Source organism: Rhipicephalus sanguineus, chromosome 3 (assembly GCF_013339695.2).
Source record: "Rhipicephalus sanguineus isolate Rsan-2018 chromosome 3, BIME_Rsan_1.4, whole genome shotgun sequence".
Classification (NCBI taxonomy): Eukaryota; Metazoa; Arthropoda; class Arachnida; order Ixodida; family Ixodidae; genus Rhipicephalus; species Rhipicephalus sanguineus.
This window is the reverse complement of record NC_051178.1, coordinates 129,972,071-129,993,524: the sequence shown is the minus strand read 5'-3', so window position 1 is coordinate 129,993,524 and position 21,454 is coordinate 129,972,071. Positions and strand designations below refer to the sequence as shown.

The 21,454-nt window shown below is 45.1% G+C and overlaps 1 protein-coding gene across 1 annotated transcript; it reads right to left on the bottom strand.

The window, feature by feature from the left end:
- Positions 1 to 2,871: 2,871 nt before the first annotated feature.
- LOC119387136 (uncharacterized) lies at positions 2,872 to 21,307 on the bottom strand. The gene is made up of 11 exons (XM_037654443.2): positions 20,335 to 21,307; positions 17,747 to 17,858; positions 17,617 to 17,676; positions 17,481 to 17,536; positions 12,731 to 12,875; positions 10,610 to 11,530; positions 9,935 to 10,046; positions 9,370 to 9,505; positions 5,672 to 5,789; positions 3,979 to 4,088; positions 2,872 to 3,037 (listed from the first exon to the last, which is right to left on the bottom strand). The coding sequence occupies exons 1-11, from the start codon at positions 21,042 to 21,044 to the stop codon at positions 2,959 to 2,961; spliced, it is 2,559 nt and encodes an 852-aa protein (XP_037510371.1). The 5' UTR covers positions 21,045 to 21,307; the 3' UTR covers positions 2,872 to 2,958.
- Between the last annotated feature and the right edge of the window lie 147 nt (positions 21,308 to 21,454).

Genomic DNA, 21,454 nt, shown 5'->3' with positions numbered 1-21,454 from the left:
GTCACCGTGACATCACGTCACATGATGACGTCATCACGATATCGTAGCTTAGTCAAAGATGCGCCAATCACGGAGGCAGTGCAAACCAGGTGAGGTACCTCCGATCCTGGAGGCAGTGCAAAACCACGTTAGGTGCAGAAAGCTTTCCGAGGGTGGCGGGGCAGAATCAATACATCGCCTGAGGAGAAAAAGAAAATGGCTTTCGCCTTCCACTTGTCTTAGGTGAATGCAAAAGGGGTCCCGCGAGTTTTTTTGGTACACTTTAAGGCAGATCATAAGCAAAATGTATATCTCACTCGTTACCAGTCAAAGGTATCCAGGCTCTGAGTGTGAAGTTTTTTGTAGAGTACAGCAACTGCTGCTTAAAACACTATACTGTGCAGATGTATAAATAGTGGAAACTTTCAGAGTAATTGTAAGCATCGTTTACCCTATGCCTCCACCAAAATGTCATGGGAAGAATAATAGGTAGAATTGCGGGGAAAATGTATGCTGAATATGTACAACAAGGAGCTATAGCCAAGATGGCAGAACAATAGCAATGATCACTTCTTCCCTCGTCGTATCCATCACCTTATTGGCGTGTTCTTGAACGTGCAGAATGGTGCCTGCTTTTATTTGTGGGAATGGATGGGAACAGTATGATAAACAGAATACAAACGGAAGGTACGATTGAATACGCACCAGGGGTGAAAGCGGGCTTGAGTGTTTTGGAGCAGCTCAGGGAGCAGGAATAATGCTGTTTTGGAGCAGCTTTGGAGCGCCAAAATGTGTGTTTTGGAGCAATGCAAGATAGTTTTGGAGCAGAATTCTATGATCAAATATCATTGTTCTTTTTTATTTCTGGTAAACACAAGAAATTCCAACGATTTTAGAAAACATTTATTACTGATGAACCAACCACACTTAACACAAATATATATATATATATATATATATATATATATATATATATATATATATATATATATATATATATATATATATATGTGTGTGTGTGTGTGTGTGTGTGTGTGTGTGTGTGTGTGTGTGTGTGTGTGTGTGTGTGTGTGTGCACGCACACACGCGCGTACGTGTTATCAAAACATCACAGCTGTGATAGAGCAATGACTCAGGAAAATGAGATAAGCGATGTTCTGAATGGCTACACTTGACTAGACTAACAAATGAAAAACATTAAAGATAATGAACGTTTTTCATCAGCGGTGTTTTCGCACCGCGTTTGCCGGGTTGCTACATTTTCGTCAAAAGCCTACGCCGGTTTCAAAAAGTTCCTTCGATGCGCGGAGGTCAGCGCCGTCTGGAGGCATTGGGAGAAACCAAAGAAGCACGTGTCTGCACCCTAAACTCCGTTTGTCGGACGAGCGGGCGATGTGCCGCGCGAGGCGTTTTCTTTTCTACTTCGAGGAGGAAGACGCGGCGGCGCGATCTTGAGATGGCGTTCGTCAAAAGGACGCGCGCGACCCTCCGACCACGCGTCAGTCGCGCATGAAATCAAGCCATTCAGGACGCAACAGCGCGATTTCGCGAAGGCGTTCGTCAAAAAACACGCGCGTCCCTCCAAACGCGCGTAAATCGCGCCAAAACTTGCGCCATGCGGTTCGACCTTCTCCCTTCAAGTTCCCTTCCAAGATTTGTCAATTATTGGTGTCGCTTATATGCACGCAAATACGGTACTTGAGATGCGATTATACTAGATGTCGCAATCGCACAATTTGTATCCCGTGGTTCTGTTTTCGTACTACCTGACAGTTGTCTTTTCAGTGATAAACGTTCCAAGTGTCTATCTTCTTTTTTGTATATTTCTTCACTCGCCACCTCATGAGCCAAACCACACGCAGCAACGGCGGCGAGCGGCATGTCATGTAGTGCTGCGGATGGTACGAGCTACAGCGTACTCGACCACGAGCCGAAAGCAGGTTCTGACGAGCCAAAATCGCACGCGACCGATCGCACTAGCGATACTAAGCTCGTCCCTGCACGAGCGCGTTTACATGCTGCATTTATAACGTCTAAGGGCTTGTGTGCAATGCAACAAATTCTGCACATGGAGAGGCACGCTTTCACTAAAAAAAAAAATGAGTTTCGGAAATGGTCCAACCGACTTGCACGGACCGAGGCCCTGTGAGTGTTTTCGCGGTTGGTAGTGGCTTCACTGACCGCAAACAGATAAAACATTTTTTTTTTTCTCATGAAGACTTTGACACAAAATCCACATTACACACTCAGCTATACAGCGGTTTCCTTAATGCAAAGTGTCTAAATAATGGTCGCGCGTTTACGTCCGCGGCGGCTGCTCGCACTATCCTCATGGCTTTACATCAAATTAAGTATTCGCAGTAAATAGAACCTTTTCGACAATTATGAAGCGTCAACGCAGTTACTTTTGTTCATGTTCGCAATCCCAGGTCACGATAACAGCAACCGCCCCGTGCGCCCAGCGCACCAGAAAACTCCATTGCCACCGGCGTCACAATCGAAATATGGCCGCACAACTCACTTTCTTGTAGCTAGCTCCTGTACAGGCTCGCTAGCTTTTTTGTGCCTTCGACAACGTCACGAGAGCACGCCAAGTGATGTGATGATGATATAAGCTCGCATAGGCGTGCACAGACACGGATGACAGCGGCACATAAAGGCACCAAACGTAGCCTCGGTGATCGGTTCCGGAAGCGCACTGGAGCCCATCGCGGAGGCCGTGCACCAAAGACCGCTTGGGAGCAGTTTCGGCGCAATAATGCGTTTTGGAGCAGGATGGCGCAGCAGAAGCGGATTGGCGCAGCGTGGCGCAAATGGCGCAGCGCTTCCACCCCTGATACGCACCTAAATAGCTTGGTTTCCTACAACTACAAAATGAAGCACACATTGTACAAAACTAGACCATTTTTACTTCAGTATAAAAGTACTCCAAGAGGCCTTAAACCTCTCGCTTCACCTCCCCAAGCAGCCCTCTTGGCATCACTTCTTTCCAGTGAGCTTCTCTTGTGCTTTCCTTGAAATGGTCTTGCCCGTTCCACTGAACTTCTTATTGTCATCCCTTAAACAGAGAACAAAATGCCAGTGCAGAAGCTTTGACAAAAGTATAGTTGGAAGTTCTGTGCTTGATGGTGTAAGCACTTGCCCACACAGCAGTTGGCAGAAATTGTTTTGCTCTGTCGGAACATTTAGCGTAGTATAAATAAAAAGAAATATCAAGGCATAAAAAAAAAAAGGTTGCTAGTGTTGTGAACCATTTTGTTGACAGAATAGGGCTGTATGTTTGCATTCCAACGCTGTCTCCTGTGTGGCGAGTGTGCTTAGTACTATTTTTACAAAACAGAACAGCCTTTTGGTAGGTGGTGCCTGCCACCGAGCTAAACATAAATCTGAATTTTAGTCTGAATCTGAATTTTAGTGTTCGTGAAGCCCAACACACCATTTCATTCATTGCTGAAATGCTAGAATAAGAGCTTTATAACTAACAGTTTAAAATAACTCCTGTTCCACACACCTGTTTACAGGCCACCGGAACGAAAATTCATGCACAGGGCTAACTGGCTCTCTCGTGCGATATAGCAGCACAACTGGAGCTATACAATTTCAGTAGATTTTTAAAGTGCAGCTAATAAAAGTAAGATGCGCTGTATAAATCTTATTTTCTGTATGTCCAATTGTAAACTTGTACGGACAGCCATTGAACTAAAGCGCCAAAGTGCTGTTGGGCAGTGCTTATTTCCAAGAAGCCCGGAAAGAAAATCCCCAAGTTAATAAAAGTAAGTGCAATCCTAGGGCAAGCTGTAAAAAAACACCACAGCTACGGACTAGTGAACTTCTAGGTTTTTCATGTACAATTTTTAGTGGATGGTGCACACAACAAAGAAAAGTAATGAAAGCTAGCTTGCACCAGTGGCCACCAACATACTAGTAACGTAGAACCCATGGCACAATAGCTGTGCAGTCTCATACAATGTATCCTATGGCAACCTGTGAAATGCGTACCTGCTCATACGAATCCTGTCGCGGCAACCACGCCCTCCTTCCCAATGTGCTGTGGGTTTTTTTGTCATGAAGTTTGCACAGCCAGTGCAAGGCTTCTCAGCTGCAAAGGGCTGTAACAATGTTCAACAAAGATATGGAAAACCTTAACAACCTGATATGAAGGCATTTGCTCATAGTCGCAGCAGTATTTGTAGGTGCAATAGTACTTGTAGATGTACTATTAAAGCAGAATGTCAGCACACCATGCCACTAAAACAGAGCATTAGTCACGCTGTGTGTGCATAATAGTTTAAACACCAGATGATTAATCTTAAAGCCTAAATTATGGGTGCGGCTGTGCATGCCGAAGGGGAATAAAAGTGAGGATGCTTTTTGAAATCCAACACTTTATGGGGGAACAAGTGATCCGCAAATTTAAGCAGGCTAATTCCACACCTTTTCATTTCTGAGTAAAATGAGCACAAAAAAGCCAATGCTGCGTAAACAGAGCAAGCCATAAATACACTAAGTGTTCTTTGCTAAAACTGTTGTGATGAAATCGTTAATGATACAATACAGTGGAACCTCAGCAAATGGATGTTATCTAGGGTAATACAAACGGTTGTATAAAACTTACCAAAAGGATCAGTTGATTCTTGAATGGTAACAACATGTAAAATACTAAACTGCTTTGTAAATGGCACTAAATGTGTCACTGAAATAGGATAATCATAGCACCAGTACCAGTGCGCGACAGCTTATTTTTATTTCTCATGTTTCCTAAATATCCTGCTCTGGTGTAATGCCTTTCCTGCATTTATGGAAAGTGTGAAGAGAGTTGAAGCCTAGAACAATGGCTCATCCTTGCTCGGCAATAAGAGGAAAACAGTGATGTCACACTGGCTATTACCGTAGGTTGCGGCAACTACACTGCATCACAATTTGGTCTTTATTTCCCTGTGAAATTAGCCAGACTTCCTCACATCGTGAAAATCAGCAGTGTCGCCCTTTTGCATTCCAATAGATTTGATGGGTTCAATGTTCTTGTTTAAAGGTTAATCAGCCTATTTTTATTATTTACTGTTTGAATTTTCCTTCCTACTCATTTCAGTGGGCATGCTGCTGTGATAAAACCAAATCTGCAAAAAATATGCAAATATCTCGTGCTCAGTATTTTATAAGATTTTAAGACACATTTTCTTAAACACCCTGCTTTAAGTGTGGAGGTGACCTGGAGTTCAATATATATGCAAAGCACAGTGCTACACTTATGCACAAGGTTTCCAAGGGGATGTTACAAATGTTCACCATGGTGAACAATTACAAGCACCCAGGTTCTACGTATCTAGGTTCAACTCAAAGCTCATGGTGATGTCGAGGCAGCTGAGTAGAGAGAAAGCTGCTGCAGCTATCATTAATTGGAACCAGCCAGCCACAATGGTGATTGCCCCGTGCAGAGGGAAGTGGAAGCAAGTGTGCAGGCTTGGTGCGCTAGCCTCTTCGAATTCACGTGCGAACCTGAACGTGGCACTCTTCTTTACTGGCAGCGCTTTAGCCGACTGTCACTCCACTACAATGATAACGACCTTTCATTTAGAAAACAACGTAAACGATGGATGATACACACAAATCCAAGTCTCCCGGGATTTCAATGAACTAGGCAGACTGGAAATACACAGGAAAGCCAGAATTTGCTGCCACTCATGCTTCTCACCTGCTCTTTGCAGCAGTGGCCACAAATCATTCGTGTGGCATACTTCATTTCATGGTTGCCACCCTCCTGCTCATCATGGCACTTGTCACAAGGATAAGCTTTTCCACAACACGGGAACCTAGAATTAACAATTATAGGGACTACAGCATGCAATAAGGGAATCTGTAGCGACACTGTTGTTCTGGCAATAAAGAATGTAAAAGAAGGAAAGAAAGAAGCCTATGGACATAGAACCTGTTGCAGATAACAATTGAACCACCAGTCCCATCTCTTCTTGTTCTGTTCCTTCGTGCCTCCAAATTTTTGTCAGACCATGCACCAACTAGCCCAAGAACGCGATTTAGTCAATCAAACTAGCTTACTGATATTAATGTAACATAGAAAAATTTAACGCCATCTGTAGATAACGACATTTGTTTAATCAAATGACAACTGCTTCAGCAAAGTGCCACACGGCAGTAAACAATACCATTTGTACAAGTTCAAGAATCAATGTGTCAAGGGAAAAAATAGCTGAAATTGTCAAGAAATACCTGGACACCGCATATGGTGAATACCGCACAAAAATGGCATCAGCAAGCACATAGTAAACAATGATACTCAATAAGCACTTATTGAAAGCGTCTTGAAATGCGAAGAGCGTCGTGTCTTCCCTCTAGCCTGGCCGCTAATTCTCACAGGGCAAGCGGGGAAGCGATGTGACAGGCAAGCGAGCGTCGGAGAGCTATTTTTCAATATGGATGGATGCTATGAGCGAGGCTCGGGCTAAAGCCGTCACCTTGCGGTGTGTTAAAGCATTGATGAAATTACACTTCTCCTATTGGAAACGTGCCGAATGGGATGGTCGCAGCAACAGAGCGTTGCCGGAGCTAATTGTGGAGGCAATGAAGTCTTTTTATTTTATTTTCGAGCCGGGTGGTACACATGTCCCCGCCCCGTTATAAAGGGGACGCTCAAAGCATTCATTCATCAATATAAGAGCACTGCGAGAGGAAAGTGTGGAAGATAAAAGGCGCGTTCGTGTAGCCTCCGTTATGTGTTTGGCAGTAGCTCAGTGGGCTAAATGACCGCCAGCCATCGTCGCGGACCGAGTGGTCGTGGGTTCGACTCCTGTCAACGGAACTTTTTCTTATAGTTCTTTTTCTTTGCCATCTGATGGCGTTCATTTTGCTGACGTACCTCCGTGACTGAACTACGTCGTTAGTCTTGGCGGATTTTGCCATAAAACACTTTCGTGTTAAAAAAAAGAGAAGAGGCCCACAGCAGGTATGCAAAATGTTCTGAAGTAGGAATTTTTTACTAATGGGTCCCTGAGGTGATATTCTAACTGCTAAGAGTATCTTTTATACATTATGCAAAAGAAGAATGCTTCAGATTCTCTACCATGGCCACGAGTGGCACTGGCTAACGCTCCCAGGATCACACACTTATAAATACCCAAGCAAGTGAACACGGGAGCAGCCACCAACGTAGCACAGACAGTAGTATACAGCGTGTGTAATGGTTGTTAGTTCAGTACCCATCAGCTGCAAGTTGTTTTTCTATCCCCTTTCAGTTCTCTTTATCTCATAACTACTTCATTTCAATTAAAAACGACAATTGACCATAACAATAACTACAGTAACTACCGCGCTTCCATTGGTTCATCATCTGTTGCCTTCATTTGGATGTGCCTAATGCGAACGGGCTCCTCAATCGATTTTCCTTCTTTTCGTACACTATACGTAAATAGTATCTTTGGAAATAGCTTTCGATTTCAAGACAGTACACTACCTAGAATTTTGTCAGAATGTGCTATGTTAAAGAAGCTAAATGTAGCTGTATACCCTCCACATGAGCTACTGGCATTGCTTCTTGAATCAACAGCAACTACAACAACCACAATGTCTAAAATACGTGGCACTCATGAGAATGTCATAGCTCATATTCCACAGACACCATGTCAAGCAGGGGCTTGGCATGGTGTCTAAAGGGGCCCTGCCACATTTTTTCAGCATGGTCAGAAAATGCTGCCGATCGGTAGTCGAGGCTCCGGAGAACACGCGAGCCAAACATTATAGCGCAGCAGGCAGCCTAGAATTATAATTAATTCTCAAAGTCAGCTAGATATCATTCCCTCTCCTTTCTACAAATGACGCCATATACCCAAATGACCGTGCCATATACCCAATTTCACGTCCATTGGCTGATTTGAGCATCGCGAGGCGCATAGTTACCGCGGTTGCTACGAGAGGCCGCCATTTGCCCCCACGCGCGCTCGCAATTACATTGAACGTTAGCTGCATGTTCGAAGAAAAAGAAAAAAGAAATAGTGCTCAAGGTCACGACGCGCATGTGATGTAACTTTTTCCCCCCATGCCATCCCTCCCTGCTTAGCTTCCAGCGCGATCGCCAGGACGAGAGAAGAGAGAAAGCAATAATAGCGTGCGACAAATCTATCCAACTCTGCTCGTACTTTATGAATACTAAAAATTTTTGCGATGGTCCGATTCGGGAGGCAATAAACTTCTTTAATGAAGCCATTCAATGGTTAAATGGAAAAGTGTTGCAGGGCCCCTTTAACATCTCCTTGTGTTATCTTTTCATTAGGGGTGTGCGAATATTCGAAAGTTTCGAATATTCGTCGAATATTGCATTCGAAATATTCGTATTCGATTCGAAACTCGTGTATTCGAAAAGTTTCGAATATTCGATAACTTCGAATATTCGAAAAATTCGAATATGCGATTCGATTACCATGCATAAAATAACTCGTCTTCCACATTTCTGCTGCATTCTTATCGCTAAAAACGTTGCCGAGAGGAGCAACAAACATGGTAAGTACACGGAGGCACTATATCTGCCTGCGACGAGCGCCCCAATACGTATGATTTATTGCTGGTGCCTCTCCGACGTGCAGCGCTGTTGGCGATCATGTAACCGTAGATTTTCAATATTATGCGGCCGTAACGTGCCGCACTACCACTCGTTCACTATGCGGGACCACTTCTGAAGAAAGCCAGTGACCCATGTGACTGGTGACGGACTGTAGGCACCTTCAGATACCCCAGTCTGGCAAAGCTTTGCCCCATGTACCTCCCTATACCAGCCACTTCTGTTCCAAGCGAGCGTGCCTTTTCAGTGGCAGGGGGAGGGGGTTGTCTCTGTTGCAAGGGAGCGCCTGCTGCCTGATCATGTGGAGCAACTCATATTTCTTCATGATAACATGTAGTCATTACTTTCATTGTGCCGTGATATTTGCTTGTGTTGTGATGTGCATTGTGCTAGCCTGTACATTGTGTTCTGGAGATAGCAGTGTATGTTATGTTGCCAGTCAGGCTGTTAATGTTTTTGTTTTTTTTTTCGAATAGCTACATGTTAAATAAAATATTGTTACTGTGGATGCATTTTTCCTTTGATATTCGATATTCGATTCGATATTCGAAGGCGGATATTCGTATTCGATTCGTATTCGAAAAATTTGATATTCGCACACCCCTACTTTTCATACACCTAACAAAATTAAGACAACTGAACTGTCAAGGACAGATTGCTCAGTATGCACAAAGTTTACATTCAAGTTTACATAAATGCCCGAGAGCATTTTTGCTGCAATCTACAACCTAAGCATAACAGGGTTTTTGAAGAGCGCAGGTGAATGAAGATCACAGAACTTCACAACCATTGAAATAAGAGAATCAAATTTCAGCCTTTCTCACCTCAGCCAGCGAAAGCTCTTCTTGTAGTGCTTGCAAATGCCTCCATCTGGAAGAGGCTTGCCTTCCTGAATGGCAGGATCCTTAACGTTTTTCACCATCTTGGGAGCCTTTATGGAGAATGCTGAACCTGCGTTTTCTGCAGGGAAAGTCAGGATTCCATTTGTTAAAATGCACAATTAGTGCAATTTTTATGAATGTATTAAATGTGTTATTAAATAAACATACAAAACCGATTAATGGAAATACATGCAGACAGTTCAGAATAGTGTGGAAAAAATAGTAGAAGAGACAAAAAATATGAGACAGACTAACTATTATTTAAACATACATACAAGTTTCTCATAGATACATACCAACAAACTCAATTCACGATCATTCTGCATAAAGAAATGCCTTTAACAGTAAGACTAACAATAGCTAGGAAGAAACAACTACAGACTAAAAGAAGATTATTCGAAGAGATTGCTGAAGAAGTTGAATGTTAGAGACTGGACAACAGCAAAGAGAATATATCAAAAAATGAAATGGGATGAGGTCGCGATGTTATCATGGTCAATATACTAACCAGCTGCTTTGGACGCCTGCAGCTGAAGAAACTTGACAGACTCCATAAGTACAGTCATCTTGGCATTGCAGAACTGACACCAAAGGGAGCGACGCTGACCATAATGTATGCCCTGAATAATGAGAAACAGCAAAGAATAGAAAAATTCGGTGCACATAATGCATTTTTTAAGCCCTAGAATGTGATAGGCATCTCTTTTAGCCCAAGGCCTTACCATAAACAGTATGAGCACCAGCAACGATAAAAAGTTTTCAGTTATAAGCAATGAACCTGCAAAAAGTCCTCACAATGAAAGATTAGGATAAGTTTCTGCAAAGAACGCAGATTACAGCAAAAGAAACAGGATACAAGATTAACAAAAATAATTTTTTTATGTAGATATCCCGCAGTAAAAACTAATTTCAACAGTAATGCCTCACCACCAGCTCATTAACATTACTGTTCTACCTAGGCCATAATGAAACCTTTGGCACGTAAGCAGTTTTTTCAAAAATGCCAATCCTGTGAAATATTAATGAGGACAGTGAGATATGGGCAGAAGTTATGTACGAAATAATGGTGTGCGCACTCAGCGGCAACAGGAAAAATGCAGCTACTCGCAGATGTACTGATAATGCACACTAAGAACTAGTGCCATTTGTAATAAATGTAATACTATTACGCAACAGCACTCACATCAGCTGTCATCCTCTTGTTGCAACCAAAGCAGTCTAGGGCAAATACACAACCAGACAGCACCAGGTCCACAGCAAAGCAGTCCACAAGGTCAAAGTAGCCCAGTACAGAGTTGAAGGGATGCATGAGGTTTGGGCGAAACGTCACGCTGCACGTGCGCGAGCAGCGGCCACACGTCACCACATTGCGACGCCGCGCGGGCGTGACGACGTCCGCATTACAACGGCACCTGCCACACTGCACCCTGACTGCCACTTTTGTGCACTCCAAGGTGGCCACGCCCTCGCCAAGCTCCAAGCGTCGGAACTTCACCTCGGTGCCTTTCTTCTGGTTGACATGAACATCGACACCTGCTCGCTGAGCACCATGCGAGGACTTATCATCAGCAGCAGGCTTTTCAGAAGAGCTGACATCCGGAGCAGAGGAGGCAATGGCATGATGTGGCTTTTCAACAGGATCACTGTGCTTTCTTTTATCTAATTCATTTCTAACACTCCTTTCTTTTTTATGAGGTACATTGTCGTTCTCTGTGCCGGAGAGAGTGTTTGCATTTATGGAAACATCAAAACCATTCAAAACATTTGTAGCACCATTCACTTGTTCGTTGCAGTCAGAGGTTTGGTCGATTGATGTCCCAGGTGGGCATTCTATCAATCTTCCTTCCTCCCCACTTGAACCGAGAGTCAGAACCTGCAGGCAGTCGGCTAGGGTATCCTTTTGAGATGTATCTTGACATGCCTTCTCTTGAACATTGTCAGCATTGCTAGTGGTCATGGCAGATCCAACATCTGCAGTGCTCTTGTTACCTCCAGGTAATGTCTCATCTACGGTTGGTGCCGCACCTTCTGCTGTAGTACCTGCCAGTTGCTCAAAGGGCACGAATTCAAGGCCAGCAGCTTCGGCAAGCTGAATCTTTTTCACCTAACAAAATCAAAGAAAGACATATTAAAAGGACACTAAAGAGAAAAAAAATTTTTCTGTTATTAGTAAATTGCTCTTTCACAATTTCAACATTACCACATTTGCCACGAGAAGATGTTTGGTAAGCGAGAAAACACACAAAAACTTGTAGGACTCTTGTGCTTCACCTCCAAGAATAGAATGCGATAGCATAATCGGGCCCCGTGCACGTTACCTTCAACTGTGCCGCAAGGAAAGGAAGGGAAAGTGTGCATAACAATGGCCTAAAATGCCTACTGCAAGTGCAGTTGCAAAGTGCCCACTAGTAATAATAAAGTCCCATAATTCTTCCCTCTGCAAATTGGCAACGTACCCATTACGCATACGTAAGGTGCCACGCACATCTGTGCAGCTACACACTTTGTAATGGGTGTGAAGCTTTAAACCACCCACTCGTTGTGCAAGTCACATGTTTTGACACCTGGTGTGATTCTACGATTCTTCCACGCAATATTACATTCATCAAGGAGGCTCTTCCCACTACATGAAATTCTTATAGGATTTTGATGAAGCGGTTTCAAGCACTAGCATGGCTACGTGGTAGAACACCTGCTTGCCACGTAGAAGGATTAACATACCAAGTTTCAGAAAATTTTGCTGAGCCAATGTTGCCGAAATATGACAAATGCACTTTGAAATCTGTGACATCACACGCGGAGATTTCGGCGCGAAGTTTAAAAATCAGACTTTGACCTTGATTTTATCCTCTATTAATAAGCTGCTAGTGGTGAAATTAATGACATTAGAGTTCTCAAAGTACATTTTATCAATCTAAACCAATTCATTGTTTCACTTTCGTGTCCCATTAAGCATTCCAAAACTATCAGGTCAGCTTTCATGCCACAATTATTTCCAACAAACTGTAGCTTTAAAATGTGGGAGCAAACAGTCACCAGACGACTACACCTTACATAATTTGCAATGTGCTAATGATCTGGTTGGAACAAGCATATTGAAATGCTATTCAGTGAATGCATTGTGTCCTGCAGAGGACATAAAACAGGTTGGAAATTATGATAATGATGACTGCACATTTAGCACAACAAATTCTTAAACAAAGTGTTAATGAGAAACATTTTGAAATGAAAGCTAATTATACCAACAGTTTTTTCAGCCACTTCTTTGCACTGACAACAATAAGAACATACATGACAAGCTTACCTTCCTCAAGCTCTCAATAAAGAGTGCCTCAAGGTTGCGATCAAACCAACGAAGGAATGGGCGCAAGAGAAGTGATCCTGGGCCAACTTGACTTGCTGTGGTATGTTTTTCATCCAGCCATGCCTTCACAGCCTTGTTGAGGTCCCTGAAAGCACATAAAACTGTGCCAATTAATGCTAAGAAAATTATCATAAAACTTAAGCCTAAAGAGGGTGTCACAAGGGTGTCCCTTGTGAGAGCAGAGGATAGCAATGAACGAAAGAAGGGGATTTTTTTTTCCAGGCGCTTGTTTCTAACTCAGCCAAATGAATCCAACAGACAATTAGGCCAAGGGAAGCATTGGGAACATCAATAGTTGTCTTCAAGTGTCGCATAGTAATTATGAGGTAAAATGAAATGAATTAATGTGGACGAAAAATCACCATTTTCTGTCAGTGGGATCTGAACCCATAACCTTCGAATTATGCATCTTATGCTGTATTAATTTTTGTACCCTTTAATTTTCCCCTCCACTTCAATTAATTTCAATTTACATTATAATTACTACACTACACTTCAAGACAACAATTAATGTCTCCTATGCTTTCCTTGGTCTGTTGGATTCATGTGATTACAGCTATACTCGGCGACAACTTATCTTGGCATTGGAGCGAAGGCTACGGAGGCGGGGCATCCGCACATTTGTGTTACTACGCAAGTAGTTCAGCATCTTGCAGCCGATTTCAGTTCCAGTTTCGGTTTCACTTGCTCGCATCGCTAGAGCGTTTAGCACCACGTCTACATGCAGAATGGGAACATCAGTGTGCGTAGATGCATCTACCTACTGTACTGTTTATTGTCACATAGTTGTTACGTTGACGAAGGCAGCAGTGTGTCGAAGATGAAACTCTTTATTTGGCCAAACTTGTGGCCGGGAAACGAGTCAGTCAGAGCGTCGTACGTCAATAATTATGACAAGTCGTAAAGCATGTCGGCTTTTATACATGTTCTATCAAATGTTCCAGTGTTATCGCTGGTGGCCACGTAATCTCTAAGACTATTCGCGTACCGCGCGCAATCTTAACAGAAAGATCTAAAACAATCGTGGCGCTTCTGGAACATCGCATCGCGGTCGGGCCCGCAGAGCCTCAGCCTTCATACGCTTAACCGTTCGCTCACTCACTCCGGTGAGCTCGGCGACTGTCCGGCACAATGCATTTGCAGACAAGTCACGCTGACGGCGCCTCACTCCAATGATGACAATGCAGATACAGTAAAACCTCGGTGATACGAATCTCGCGGGGTTACCAAAAATATTCGTATCATCCGAAATTCGTATCATCAGAAAACATGGAAAATTAGTATGCGACAAATGAAAGTTGACATAGGTTTTGACTTAGTGTTTCGCAGGGCCGCAGCGACGTCATGAACAGCTCTGAATGATTGCCAGTAAAGTTTTTAGACGTCAACGATCATACTTGTACTCGTAAATATACGGTGCATGCGCGCGTGTACAATTATTGAACCAGATGTGTTGCGCCCCGTGAACGCTAGTAGCCCCTTCCTAATCTTACCACGCTTTTCTGCAAGACACCAGAATACTGCGGCGAAAGTGACTTAAGAAGTGCTTCGCACGCTATAGATAGAGGTCAAGCTTCTTCGCCAAGACCATCCGCTTTGTCTCTTGGGGTCTTCGTCCACATTTCGTGGGACTTCATGACAGACCCACAGCCCAAGTTTCAGTCTTGTTTCATAGAACGTCTGATTGCGGGGACATGGCTTGCATTGACGTGGCAGGCACGCGTTAACACAGTACAAAAACGCTGCTGCCTCGAGCACAGGAGCACGCGTCAACGCGTTGAAAAAAAAAAGGGCGACGTCAACGTCATCTGTAATCTAAATGCGAAGCCGCATAAATGCCTCCAAGATTCGCGCGCACTATCTCAGAGGCAACGACGCACCGTTGATGATCGCGCAGCGCGCATGCCCGCGCCCATGCGTGACTGTCGCTTCCACGACAGCGCGGGCAGCGCCTGTTCGTACCTGTGCGCTAGCGTACGTTCGTATCAAACGTCGCGGGGTGCAAATCGGTTCGCAACAACCGTACTCCAATACATTGCAGGCTAATGGGCCTTGGCCGGGACCACAAAATAATTCGCATCACCCCGAAATTCGCAAGAGCCGTGATCGTATCACCGAGGTTTTACTGTAACTTGCGTGGTCTGGTTTGATAGCCACTTTCTGTCACATTTAGAGTACAGCTTCTTCGGAGAACGAAACGGCGAGTTTGCGGCCGCACACGCTTCAGGCCAACGAACAGGCGGTATCGCTGATGCCATGTTTACTGAGACTCTGAGAGTGCAGGCGTGAGGAAAATGTGGTGCAGGCGTGAAGAAAACGTGGTGCTGTCCAAGAAATAAAGACCGAAACAAACTTGAAGGTTACAATGCCATTTTTTTACGAATGGCTTCCCATATGCGTTCTCTTGTTATAATGAAGAAATCTTTATTTATTCGAGCTAGGTAACTTTTCGAATTAGAAAATAAATATAGGTACTATTTCTTGGCGCGCGTGCATGCAGGCACTTTGGCTCTGTAGCTTCCACAGTGGTGCCAAGAAAAGTTGTCGCGGGGTATAGTCATTCATGGTTTTATACTTCCTCAGTAAACTTTGGTAAAACAAAGATGTTGCAGAAACCATCAAATCTAACCTTTCTACTTGACTCTTTCTTGATTTTGCACCTGATATGTCTTCTTCTTTATGAAACAGTCCAGACAAAAAATCATTTAGACACCTACCAAGAATGTCATGCTGGCGTGACTAGGGCAGATGTTCTGCTATGAAGCACAACATCTGCCCCAATCATGGTGATGTTTGCTTATTGCTAAAAAATGATCAGATACCCAGCATATATGCAGGTCAGCACATGCAAGAAAGAAAAACTGTGCTTTTCGATTAAAGTTAATCACATTATTAACTCTTTCAAGTTCAACTTAAGTAACATTCTTGCCATAATAACTAGACCAATGATTACCAAGCAAGTCTACCAGCACAATACAAATGCCCCGCCTGAACTTGCAATGTCCTGTCTATGTGTGTGGCGAGTCTAATTGGAGACCAACTTTTCACAACACCTGTACGAATTAGATGGCAATAGGTGAATTTTACTAGGGTGAAGAGTCATGTGGGAAAGCTCACTTAGCTCTCAATTCTTTTGCCACTTTTGAAGAAAGCCTATGCATAAGGATGCTGCCAAACATGCAAAGAGAGAAGAAGACTACAAAATATAAACCAGCCCTTTCAAACGCTGCAGCACTTTAAGGGCCAGTAAACAGGCTCCTACTCTTATTTTTTTACACCTCTCAAACAAGCTCACTAATTAGTGCAGAAGGGGGCGGCGATCACATTTTGCGAATATCACAGCGCTGCGCATTGCGTGGACGCTTCAATTAGAAAAACAGTTCTCACACCCCTCTCCTGCGCCTAACCAGCACTTTTCACTTGCAGTGACATAATCTTGCCCAGGGGCAACATTACATAGCATCAACTTCGTCGATTGGTCCTCTGCACTAAAAATGGCACCTTGGCCTTATGGTGATGCAGTTTTGGCTGCAGTCCGCATTTTCATTTTCCTGTGCTTCCCTCTGCCGTTTTGGTAGAGCCCCGAGACTACCAGGACTAGCGGTATCACCAGAACGAAAGCCTTCGCGATGAAGAGGCTTTTCTCGAATTTATTGCTAGGGGAAGGGCTCATGCGTCGTGGCATATTTGTTTACCTCACCAGTGCCTCACACCCCTCTTCCTCACCGTGACTCTCAGATACGAGCGACATGTAGAGCAAGCCTTGCTCAGCCATTGGCTGAGTGCCAATGAAAGAATCGCTGACATCGTGTTACGTTGCCGAGGGGGAATAGTCACTTCAAATGGCTATGCCTACCTCTTCGCTGCCGAGAAGGGCGGGAAGGCACAGCGAGAAACCGAAACTAGCCTATGCGGGTTGTCCTACACCCTGTAACTTCCTTATTACAACACTTATTAGTGAGTAATAGCTCGGCGGGTTTTAGGGCCACCGGTGCGAGCTGAGAGGGCAGCAGAGCGCAGCACAAAAGGAAGAGTGATAGCTGAGCAAGGCCCCGCTTGTTTCAGTTGAGCACATTGCTGTGCCACCTACTGAACAAGGTTGAAGTTAATGTCGATCGGGCAGTATCTTTGCTTCATCACCCGCGGAAGAAAATAGAAGTTACTGCGAAAAGAATATTGCAAAAGGCATTTTTTATTAGATTTTATTAGGTTTATTGGAGGTGCCGCCGACAACATGTCGCCGCCACTTGTGTTGGAGGCTGCCATCTTGGAAAATGCTTGCACGCTCGTCCGCTGCGCATGCTTCGCTGAGGAGACGAAATGATCAGGCGAGCGGCTCGCTCCATAAGGACGCCGGCTTTCACAGCATACCGCACATGCACAATTCATCTGCTGGGTGCGCCGGCTCGCAAACCCACCCAGCTATTACTCTTCATTCGCAAAATTCTTGCAGCAGCATGTTCACATTGTACAAATGCGCAGTTAGCTCTCCATCACAAATTTTTGACCGCGAGGTTCTTTACTGGCCCTTCAACAGTTGGTGCGCTTTTTTTAGCCGACTACGTATATACTTGTGGTTCACTTATTCAGTATATTCAATGTCACACATTCAAAACATAATGTTGCATCACACAATAACAAATTTTTAGAATCAGGGCATCAATTTGATAAACACCAGCAGATTACTTACCTCAGCAGTGTTGGAGGTAAGACACCCTCTTCATCAAGCACAGACATCAAAAAGCACTGCAGGAAAACAAAGTTAAGAGAGAGAAAATACGAAGAGTTAATACAAGATGAGGTTTTGTACAAACCAGAAGGCATACCTCGCTGGGATACAATTTTGGGAAAGCCACTATCATTGTCAGCTCCTTGACATCAAATGGCTGTGGGGAAGTGCACACGGTGTCAGCTCTGAGCAAATTTATGCAATACTAAGTGCGAAACACAGCATACCCAATCAGGATCAGTGGGTCCAAACACAAAAATGTACTTGTCGATTCCGTCCCCAGCAGGTACCTTCTTGCTTTTCCGGAATCGCTTTCGAAACTGGTCAATTTCCCTGTCTCTGTAAACATGCAAGCAGAATAAATAATGGCCACTGTAGATCCGCACGTCAGAACCAGTAAACAGAGTCAAAACATGCAGTAAAATTAGTAATGCTTAAGAAACAATATGGGTGCTACCTAGAAGCAGTGAAAGTGGCTAGAGCACTGCACGGGCCCGGGCCGGCCCGAAAGCCCGGGCCCGGCCCGCGGGCCGGGCCGGGTAAGGGATTGTTGGAGCGGGCCCGGGCCGGGCTCAGGCCCGTGATCTTCGGGCTCGGGTCGGGCCTGAGCCAGGCCCGTATTAGGCCCGGGTCTCATACGTATCTGTATAATTACGCTCCGGACACCCGACACGTCACGTCGACGGGGATCGCTAAAGAGGCCGCCGGCTGGTTCACTTCGGCGCTCCAATAGACAGTTGTTTTGGAAGGCCTTAGTCCGGTCTCGCTTTAAGGCGTAACATTTTCAAAGATTGAAGGCGATCACACGAAGACGACGAGATAGCCATCTTCAGGGAACAGCGAGGACGGTGGCTCGCTCTCTAACGGGTGTGCCTCGCTTTGACAGATCTATCGCACTGTGGTGGCGGTGACTCGGGGAAGAAGGGTGGGACAAAGAACGTTCTTGTTTTGAACACGAAAACGTTGTGTACGTTGGGTGCAGTTGCCTGCCGAGGAGTCAACACGACAGCTTTAATTTATGTAACTCTGCCCAGCCTGGTGTATTCCTACCAGAAGCAGCTAGAGCACGTTTTTTTTTTTTTCATTGCATTGTGCAATAGATGAAGTTTGCAGACTTGCTACTTTTACTCAACAGCCCTAGCTCGTATGCAATTGATGTAAAACTTAAACTAAAAATCTCTGCCATGTTTTTTTTTTTTCCAGTTTATGGAGGTATATTTTGTAGTCGTTCTTTGAAATGCAAAAATAAGATTGCGTGGCTAGCACTGCGTGCGTACATGAAACAGCCAGCTATGACTCCAATTATATTTTATATTGCCCTGCAATTATTTCGCAAGAGTCTTACGGGCGTAATTAACCGAAAATATACACAGTACCAGTGAAAGTCGTGACACTGAAAGAAGTTCCCAAAACAATCTCTAGAAAATATCTTGTGTGTGGCAGGTATTCTCACAATAACCGAAGGTTAGACAGTGCCTCCTTTATGCTCAAGGCATAACTAGCTGAAACGGGTCGGGTCGGGCCGGGCCGGGCCGGGCCCAAACCTTTCGGGCCCGGGCCGGGTACAGGCCATCTTTAAGAACACCGGGCCGGAGCATGGCGTTTTCGGGCCGGGCCGGGCCCGGGCCGGAAAAATCGGCCCGTGCAGTGCTCTAAAAGTGGCTACACAATGCATTTACTTCACTGGTGATGTATTCCTTCACACTTTCTTTATCATCACTTTTACTACTCAACACTTACTTTAAGACATTTGTAGACTTCAATACCTTAGGCACATATTCTAACTACTCTCTGCAGCTTTTGCAGAGAACAGGAGAATAAGTTTTATAATCTACGCCCCAGTTCAGAGCTTTAGCTTTGAGATTTTTATTGCCTATCAGGTCTCACCCAGCACATACTAAGAGCTGAACATGGGCCTGGTGTCAAAATGAAGCGTGCAAGTGAGCCAGTTTTTAGAGTTGAGATGTAACATAGCCTGCATAGTGTTAAGTGTACCGGTACAATACTTATGTGAATCACACACAACACTTTTTAGCACAACAGTGGGAAGGAAGTAAAGGAATCAATTGTAAGAAAGAGAAGAAGAACACAGTGCACAGGACGAGCTCTATGCGCTGTTAGCTGTGTGCACTGTGTTCTCTTTCTAGGATTCATTTGCACCAAAAATGTTGTACGTGATTCAACACGAACTCGCCCAACAGCAAGTTTTATTGAAATACTTATGTGCTCAAGGGCAATCACATAGGAACTCCTTGAGAGATGAGAAGTCTCATACTTGTCTGGTGGATCCACAAAACCAGATCATACAATTTGGAATAAACGGGCACTGACAAATGATTCATTTAGACATCAATCAAGGAACCTAAAGTGTGCAGTCTGACGCACACAAACGTGTGCTACGACAGTAGCCGACGTCAGCCCAGTGACCTCGAACCAACTGTGCATTCAGGCTTCAGGAAAAAGTTTAGCTATGCGTAAGGGTTATGTAATAAATCTGCGCTCGCGCGGCAAGGCAAAAACCAAACAAGCGGTCCAGCCGAAACACTTCCTCTACTTCGTTCGGGTGCCGTCCAAGGCGGAAAAGCCGAAACAACGAGAAAGCTGAATGCCGCGGTATGCAATGAACGCCGAGGCGAAGACTTCCCGCCACTAGGACGAATTGCGAGGGCACCGACCGTAAATCGGGTTGTCTTGCCAGAGGTCCCTCGGTGCGCACAACGCAACGTGGACACTGATATCTCACCTATGCAACAGGCGTGCACCGTGTAGCTAACGCTTAAGCGAAGAAAGCGACGGCACGGCGGTAGCTATTCACCTCAATTGCTTGAGTAGCTCCTCTTCAGACGGTGGTTGCTGCTCTGAGCCACCGTTCTCTACTTCGCTGACGGCTCCTGCAGGCGTTTGATCGCTCGCCGACGGATTGAGGACGTCACTCTCCTGCTTCGGTGAGTCGTTCACGGTGGTTTCTCGCGGCACTCGGGAAGTAGTGCTTTTAACCTGGTGCTGGTCGCGACGGCGCTTGTGGGCATAGCGGCAGCCGCGGCCGTAGCGACAGAATCCGTGGCGTTCGAAAAAGCGGCACGGCTCCTTCGGCAGTGGCCGCTGGACGCTCTTGTCGGTACAGTCATCTGGAACAACGTCTGCAACCTCCCTTTCGACCGGTTTGTCAGTAGTAACTGTAGTAACAGCTGAAGTTGCAGCTGAAGACGGATCTTCTAGGCTGTGCGAGTACCGGCACCGGTCGCCGTTCCGACAGTGACCATCTCTCGAGAAGAACTTGCAGGGCACACTTTCCGGCGCGTTGCCCGGCCCGTTCGTACGACGTGGAAAGCCACGGCGGCGCGAAAAAGGTGCTCGGACTGCGCTCTTCAGGCCTCGATTCGGTGCATCTTCGGACTTCCCTGTTTTGTCACTGTGAACAACAGGCTCCTGCTGGAGTCGTCTCGAGCGCGTTGATGCTTGTGGGTCTACGCCGACGGCATCGTGAGTATCACGCTCGGTATAACCGGCCGCTCCTTGGCTCATAAGTGGGCAGCGCCAAATAGAGGACTCGAGCACGCTGTGGGCTCTCGCAGAGATCAGTTTTGAAGCAATCAGGGCAGACCGCTTTTTCTTCAAAAACGATCAACAAACCTAGGCACTCTCGTTGAGGTCACTAATCGCACTACGCCGGCAAACTACGCTCACTTGAAGTGTTCGACGAGGATTTCACTCAACAAGCAATGAGAGTGAAAGCGTAGAAATCGGTTGCAATCGTTTCTTGCACAATGCGAACACAATGCAGGTGCACGATGGTCAGTACTCGCTTTGCAAAAGCAACGCCCACGGATCGTGTATTTTGTGTACAGGAAGTGGCACCAGCTTACAACTGTACAGCTAGGGCGACTGACGACATCGAGTCACTTGTGAACAGAAACGTTTTCTGGCACAAGTAA

What these genes read in the sequence shown, in the direction of transcription:
- LOC119387136 (XM_037654443.2), bottom strand. Translation starts at nt 21,044, where the DNA reads ATGAGCCAAGGAGCGGCCGGTTATACCGAGCGTGATACTCACGATGCC. An exon ending in CAAAATTGTATCCCAGCGAG is followed by an intron (nt 17,537 to 17,616) that starts GTATGCCTTCTG and finishes GTTTTCCTGCAG; the next exon opens with TGCTTTTTGATGTCTGTGCT. An exon ending in GACAGGATTCGTATGAGCAG is followed by an intron (nt 3,038 to 3,978) that starts GTACGCATTTCA and finishes TCTCTGTTTAAG; the next exon opens with GGATGACAATAAGAAGTTCA.